Below are 7,500 nucleotides of genomic sequence, written 5' to 3' on the forward strand. Positions count from 1 at the left end.
TATTGTCCCCTGTATTATTCACAATATACACGAATGACTGTAGAAGTCAAAACCTGAGTGTACCTTTAATAAAGTTTGCAGATGACACCGCTCTTCAAGGTCCTCATAACAAATGGCAACGAAGTGGCTTATAGGCAAGAAATTGATAGATTTGTGTCTTGGTGTGATGCCCACCACCTAGAGCTTAACATAAGCAAGACAAAGGAGCTAGTGATTGACTTTAGGAGAGTGAAGGAACCGATAGAACCGTTAAAATTAAAGGACCAATTCGTCCAGCGAGTTCCTCACTACAAATACCTTGGTGTAACGATTGATGACAGGCTCAAGTGGGATGAACACTTGAAAATAATTAGGCATAAGATGTGCAGACGTACATATTTTTATCGAAACTCTCTCAGTTTAGAATAGATAAAACCCTCTGCACATTATTTTATAGAGCAGTAATCGAAAGTGTTTTGTCATTTTGTATAACAGCTTGGGGAGGCAATTGCTTAGCAGTGGAAAGGAACAAAATAAATTCAAATATTAAAAAATCCATTAAACGCTATATAAATGATGTTGACGATGTAGATCTTTTATACGAGAAATTTTGTATAAATAAAATAACTAAAATATTAAATGACCAGTATCATCCACTAAGACCATCAATTATTATGTCAGAAAGAAGTGGTCGCCCTTTCTCTATTTCAACGAAAACAGAGAGACACCGAAAATCTTTTCTGCCGTCCAGTATTAGGCTTTATAACAACAAGCAATAATCATTTTATATAATTATTTCTCATTTTTACTTTTTAAAAATATAAATATTAATTTATTAATTTATTTGTTTTGCAATCTTTTCAATTTTCAATTTATAGTGACAGTTTTAACTATTTTACAGTGTTGAAATTATTCATATTATAAAGCGCAGCTCTGGTTATAGAGCTGCTCCTTTTTTTATATATATACATCCTATTTCCATTGTATTTTTATCTTATGTGTAAATTATAACACGTCTGTACAAAAAATTTCCTTTTTGGGATGCAATAAAGTATTATATTATTATTATTATTATATTATTATTATTATTATTATTATTATTATTATTATTATTATTATTATTATTATTATCATCGTCACCACCATAACCATCACCTAACCCCAAACGTTCCACTCATCGCCACCTATCTCTCGCATTACCCCACCCTCCAGGCCATCAAGACATTGCTGAAACTCTATCTCACCACATCTGAGAAATCTGAAATCCGCCAGTTTGCTTTCTACACCCTCGCAACGCTGAAGCCCGAACTCCCCGTGTACGAAACCGTTGCCATGTCTCTCCGCCACGAGAAGGACGCTCAGCTCTCTGGGTTTGTCCACAGCTACTTCACTACCTTCTCCAACTCTACCTACAGACCAGACTCCGAATAGTAAGCAATTCATATCATATTTACTTTGGCTAAAAATGGACTCTTCTTCTTCTTCTTCTTCTTCTTCTTCTTCTTCTTCTTCTTCTTCTTCTTCTTCTTCTTCTTCTTCTTTTTCTTCTTCTTCGCTTTTTAATATATATATGGGAGGTCCCGATAGCTCAGTTGGTAGAGCACTCGCTTGGCAATCAAAGGGACCGAGATCAATCCCGGGTGCAGTCGAAATTTTTTTCTGGCCACCCTCACCACCCAGCAGCTGAGTCTGTTATATTAGTCGGAAAGTATTTTGCCATAGACTAGCGTCCTATCCAAATGACAGGAAGCAATTCCTATTGTCCATTTTACGCTATAGAAACCGGGATAACCTCCGGCTCCATGGGCCGAATGGCTCTGAAGGACTGCTTTAATATATATGTCTTATGGCTTGCTCGGATACTAAACCCAGCATTATAGAACACAATGTGCATTGTGAGGCCATAAATATGCTCCGTGTATTTTCTTGTATATCAGTTTATATAAACTCGTTATTTATTTTAATATACATTCCGTGAAAGTCATCTACTGCAACCAATTTTGTAAAGTTAACTTTTTTGTTCAGTTTCATTTTTTTCTGGTTTTAAAGCCAGATAAAATTTCAATAGACCTCTCTTTTAGATTAAAAAAGGCGTGTCTTACTTAAAACAATTAAAAAGAATTGAGCTTTTATATAGAGAATATCCACGGAACGTGCTCAAAGCGCTTTACAGGGGGTCCCTGGCGAACAGCAACACTTAACATGTAGGACGAGACATGACGCCTGTTAGGCGATATTACAATTTTTTTCGGAAAGAGACAACGCTGTTGACGGCCAGGTACTCATTTTACACCTGATTACGGTGAGAGAATGTGAATACAGAGCCTTTTCCAAGGACTCAACTATGTGCCGAGCGAAAGCGAGTGTCATACCACAAGACCGCATAGCCGCACCAAAAAACCCCAAAACAATTCAAGTTTTTTTTTTACCTAAAGCGGACTTACAGGAATATCTGACTATTTTGAGTTCATTATTTTGTTTGTTTGGTCACACAGTAAGAGGAATATGACTGCTGCCCTCAAGTTTGCTCCACAAGGACAGACAGGCCTCGAACAGTCGTTCGTGAAGAGAATTGGACACTTAAGCGGTACGCACTTTGGACATTTACATTTCAACACTATTAGAAAGTTTGGATGTATTTCAATTCTATAATAGAATAGATCAAATGACTGTTATAACGTTATGATGAGGATTCATCGTAAATGTTTAATTAATGTAATAATAAATAGTAAAGTTATTTAATTTCGCCAATTGAATGGTTAGACATGGCTTTAAGAATATTGAGTGAAATGTCAATTTAGATAGATAAAATACATGATATAAAGCATTAATTACTATCATATTTATATGCACATGAGCATTACACGTATCCTTTTCTTTTCGTTTTTTAGAAAAGATTTTTTTAACAAAACGTTTTCCTCTTGCTGTACAAGTCATGCAAATAGCCCCTGCGGTCTTCCTCTGTTTTTAAAGACAAAATGACCCTCAATTTCCTTATTTTGATTGAACCCATTAACCAGTTAACTAGCGTGCTCTGAAAAAAACTCGTATTTAAAAATTTTGTCAGATAACTAGATCTTCAAATATCGATTGATTAAAATAACACTCATCTTGGCAAATACGTTCAAACCTGGGACCACGCAAAGTCTTTATTAAAGTCCCAGGTTTGAGAGTTCTTGCCAATATGAGGGTCATTTAAATCGATCAATATTTGAAGAACGAGGTTTTTGGCCAAATTATAAATTTGAGGGTTTTTCTCAGAGTACGGCAGTACTCTCTCCTTACCAATCAATTTCAGTATTTTCCCAAATTGCCAGGCTTACCCAGCAGAAAAATTGATTTTTTAAACTCAAAGAAACACTCTACAAAACAACTTTTGTTCTTATTAATTAAACAGAGATCATTCTTCAAAGTTTAGGATATATAAAATAAATCTGATAAGAAAAATGTATATTGTGTCGTAACAAATGTGACGATTTTGCTGCAGGTGGGATAGGCTTAAATAACAAGTTGAATACTTTTCAACCGACCTATTGCTTCAAGTTAATCTCTTTACCATGTGTATCCAGATGACTACAAGAGAGGCGCTGCTTTGGCCCTGACCACCATCGGCGATATGTCCAGGTACATGGGAGCTGCAATCAACGTGGACACTTACAACTACGGGCTCATCAGTCAATTGTTTGAAGTGAGTTTTTAAATAAATCATGTTTGTAAAAAATTCCCTTCATTCATCCCATAGGGGAAATTTGTCTTTAGGGGAAGACTGGGATAATCCGCGCGTCGGCCGCAGTGCAGTGCCGTAAATTAAGTCACATTTAGTCCCTTTATCTTTCTCTGCAAAGACCGTACCGCTTAGTCACGCTGCCCCACAATGAACCATTGTAAAATTATAGCTGGCATTACACCTACACTATATCGTCCTTTCCAGTCTGTTGAGCTTTAAAAAAAGTTGAGCTTTTATATAGCGCAATATCCACAAAATCGGTTCAAATCGCTTTTACAAAGGGTCCCTGACCACTAGCAACACGAAGCATGTAGAACGAGACATGACGCCTGTTAGGCGATATTACATTTTTTTCCGGACAGAGACAACGCTGTTAACGGACAGGTACTCGTTTTACACCTGAGTACGGTGAGATAATATGAGGAAAGAGTCTTTTCCAAGGATTCAACTATGCGCCGAGCAAGGCTCGAACTCAGGACCTTCCAATCGAAAGCGAGTGTCATACCACGAGACCACATAGCCGCACAATCTGTTGGTGCCAATACTGGAATACTCTGGAGAAAAAAATAGACACATATTTAAATTTGGGCCAGAAAAATCATCATTTATACATCGATCGATTTTTAAAAAATCCCTCATCTTGGCAAAAACTATGAAGCCTTGGAATTTATAGTTGAAATCAGATTCTTTAAAACATTTACTGTCACTTGGCAAAGTCGTAATACGGACACTTTATTATTAGGGCTAGACAGCAAAGCGGTTATAACCATCGTTAGTTTATCTGTACAATGATAAATGCAAAAGACTTTTCAAACTCATTGATTCAGTAAAGTTTTCTAAAGTTAGCAATGGATGCATTGGACTGACTAGTCAGATATATTTTTTACTCTCGTTAATTGTATTGTACAATAGAGTATTTGGTCCTGGGGTCGAGCCTCGCTCGGCGCATAGTTGATTCCTTGGAAAAGGCTCTTTACCCACATTCTCTCACTGTACTCAGGTGTAAAATGAGTACCTGGCCGTCAACAGTCTCTGTCTAAAAATTGTAATATCGCCTAGCAGGCGTCATGTCTCGTTCTACATGCTACATGTTGCTGTTGGCCAGGGACCCTTTGTAAAGCGCTTTGGGCCCGTTTTGTATATATTGCGCTTTATAAAAGTTCAAGCTGTTTTTTTGTCGTTTTTTTTTTTTTTTGGTTACTGCTTGCTTTATTTTTGGTAGAGAATTGCATGCACTATTCAATACTAGTCTATTTATTTTAAACAATTTTCTAATGCTGAACTCTCTACATTTTTTCTCAACAGATTGGCTTTGACACAGAAGGCCTGAGTCCATTCTTGAACAAGCTGTGGGGACCCCGTGGACTGCTGACCCAGAACAAGTCTCTCTTTGACCTTCTGAAGAGAGGACCCAGAGACATCAGCCCTCAAGACGCTATCAACCAGATTTTCAAGACTGTAAGTATGACATGCTGTGCTTAAAGTACAAGAAGTTTTAAATACTTGAGAATTTGTATAGCGCAGTATCGACTGTCAAATCATAAACAAATCGATAGACAGAGAAATTCACAACAAAAATGATGTGGGACAATTGCCAACTGACACCTATTGCAGCAACCTTACCACAAAGAAAGTGGATATGGATTGGCCACACACACACACACACACACACACACACACACACATACACACACAGATGTACAAGATGGAAGTCGGGTTGGACGAATGCAATCCCTCGAGGGGGCGGGGATATACACTCCTCTAAACTTGGTGAGAAGTTGCCAGGCTTCTCCACCAGTAAGAGTAGACACTGGGTGGTAACGAATCGGCTTCGGTCGAGGACCTGCCTCACGGCAAAATCGCTTCATCAGTGGGGACTTTCCACCTGTCCAACATGTACCCGATGTAGACAAGAACCGGAAACCGCAGAGCATCTAGTTGAACGGTGTGTTGTGACGAAGCTTCCGGGTGGGTTCGCGGTACGGACTTTGTTGATTGGATCGATCGTCATAACATAGTAGTGTGACACACCCTGAGAAGAGACCCATCCATCACAAGGACAGGACTTGACTGGAACCCGAAAGGCCAACGACGAAGAGGACGCCCATCTACAAAGTGGCGAAGAACGCTACATTCAGAATTGAAAAGTGTCAAAATAGGGGGGTGGCAATAGTGGTAGCTGGAGATCGTCCAGTCCATATGGAGATCCGCGGTGGACGCCCTCGTCTCCAGATGGAATTAAAAGGAATAAGTCAATATCCACTAAATTAATATGCTCAATCCTGGTCAACAGTAAAACCTACCAATCAGAATGAGACATGTCGCCTCTTCGGCGATAATACAATTCTTTTCCGGACAAAAACAACACTGTTAACTGCCAGGCATTCATTTTAAATCTGATTACGGTGAAAGAATGTGATGCGCCAACAATGCGCTTAGATAGGGATTCGAGCCCTGGATCTTCTGGCCCGAAGGTGAGTGTCATTTCACCAGACCAAATAACCGCACATTAGGATACAGTTTACTGTGTTATCAAGTTGTCGTTAGTTTAAAAAAATCTCCTCTTTCTTTTTTTCACCCACTTAAATTTCAGCTCCGCATCAAGGAACGCTCCATGCCTACACCCTATGGCAATCTCTACTACAACATCATGGGACACGAACTTGGATACTTGGACTTTACCAACCTGCTTAGAACCGTCTCCGCCACAGGTAAAATTGTATTCCTGGAGTTGAAAAGGCATTCATCAGACGGGGGGGGGGGGGGGGTATGTCATAACAGAATTCGTGTTTTTGCACAGAGCTTCTATTGCCTCAAGTGAACTAAAATATGCACTGAATTAACCCTCTCCTTACCAGCCATTTTCAAGGTTTTCCCCAAAACTTCACACCCAACTAACATAAAATATATTTTTTATCACTCAGACATAATAGCAGTAAAATTCTTGCTATAAATAATGTCTTTCGCAAAACGTTCTCTACAACACACTAGATCTATTCATTTTCTTTAAATTTTATGATGTACAAAAAGAAATTAAACAACAAACAACAACAAAAATTGAGATTTTATATAGCGCAATATCCACTAAACGTGCTTAAAGTGCTTCACAAGGTGTCCAATGATGTACAAAAAGAAATTTGAATAAGAAAATTGTTGGTTGTATCGTAACTAATGGGACGGTTTTCCTATAGTTGGTAAGGAGGGGGTTAAGTCGTGTATTGTTAAGATAAATATAAATATTTCCAGGACGATAAGTCTATTTCAGAACACATCCTACCTGCTGTAATAAAATTATACTTATATACCATTTTCATTGGTGATATTTCAATAAAGTCTATGGAACAGCGTGGCTCAGCGATAATATAGTCTTTGCTTTGTACCCAAAAGGTACCGAGTTCGACTACGGGCCTTGAGCAAGTCACCTAGCCTTATCTAATTTTGCGGAACTACACTGCGACAGACGCCTAGGAAATTCCAGTCTTCCCTTGGAATATATCCTAAAGAAATATTTCCCCTTAGGGATGAATAAAGGGAATTTATTTATTCATTGTAATAGGTACTTTCGATTTCTGACATATTACTGATAACATTTTCAAATTTTATCTCTTTTTTATACGCAGGACTGTACCCCTTGACCTATGACGAGGAAGGCCTTAGAATGGGTCTTCCCCTGGAACTCAACACCATGTACGACTTGTCTGACTACCAGCTGACCCTTCCCACTGAGGCTGGTCTGCCCGTCTCCCTGCGTATCCAAGCCACGTCCTCCATCAAAATTGACGGTTCCCTGACCT

General features: G+C 38.7%; 1 protein-coding gene across 2 annotated transcripts in view; it reads left to right on the forward strand.

Moving 5' to 3' along the window:
* The window catches only part of LOC144962656 (uncharacterized), a 66,011-nt gene that overhangs the window by 16,717 nt on the left and 41,794 nt on the right, over positions 1-7,500 (forward strand). For both annotated transcript variants that reach the window (XM_078895768.1, XM_078895769.1), the window contains exons 15-20: positions 1,192-1,409; positions 2,475-2,566; positions 3,549-3,667; positions 5,012-5,164; positions 6,300-6,417; positions 7,327-7,500. The exon at positions 7,327-7,500 is cut by the window's right edge and continues 85 nt beyond it. In XM_078895768.1, the coding sequence (XP_078751894.1) occupies positions 1,192-1,409; positions 2,475-2,566; positions 3,549-3,667; positions 5,012-5,164; positions 6,300-6,417; positions 7,327-7,500 (874 nt within the window). The remainder of the gene's footprint in view (positions 1-1,191; positions 1,410-2,474; positions 2,567-3,548; positions 3,668-5,011; positions 5,165-6,299; positions 6,418-7,326) is intronic.

Source organism: Berghia stephanieae, chromosome 1 (genome assembly GCF_034508935.2).
Source record: "Berghia stephanieae isolate SIO BIC M18660-M18661 chromosome 1, UCSD_Bste_1.3, whole genome shotgun sequence".
Lineage (NCBI taxonomy): Eukaryota > Metazoa > Mollusca > Gastropoda > Nudibranchia > Aeolidiidae > Berghia > Berghia stephanieae.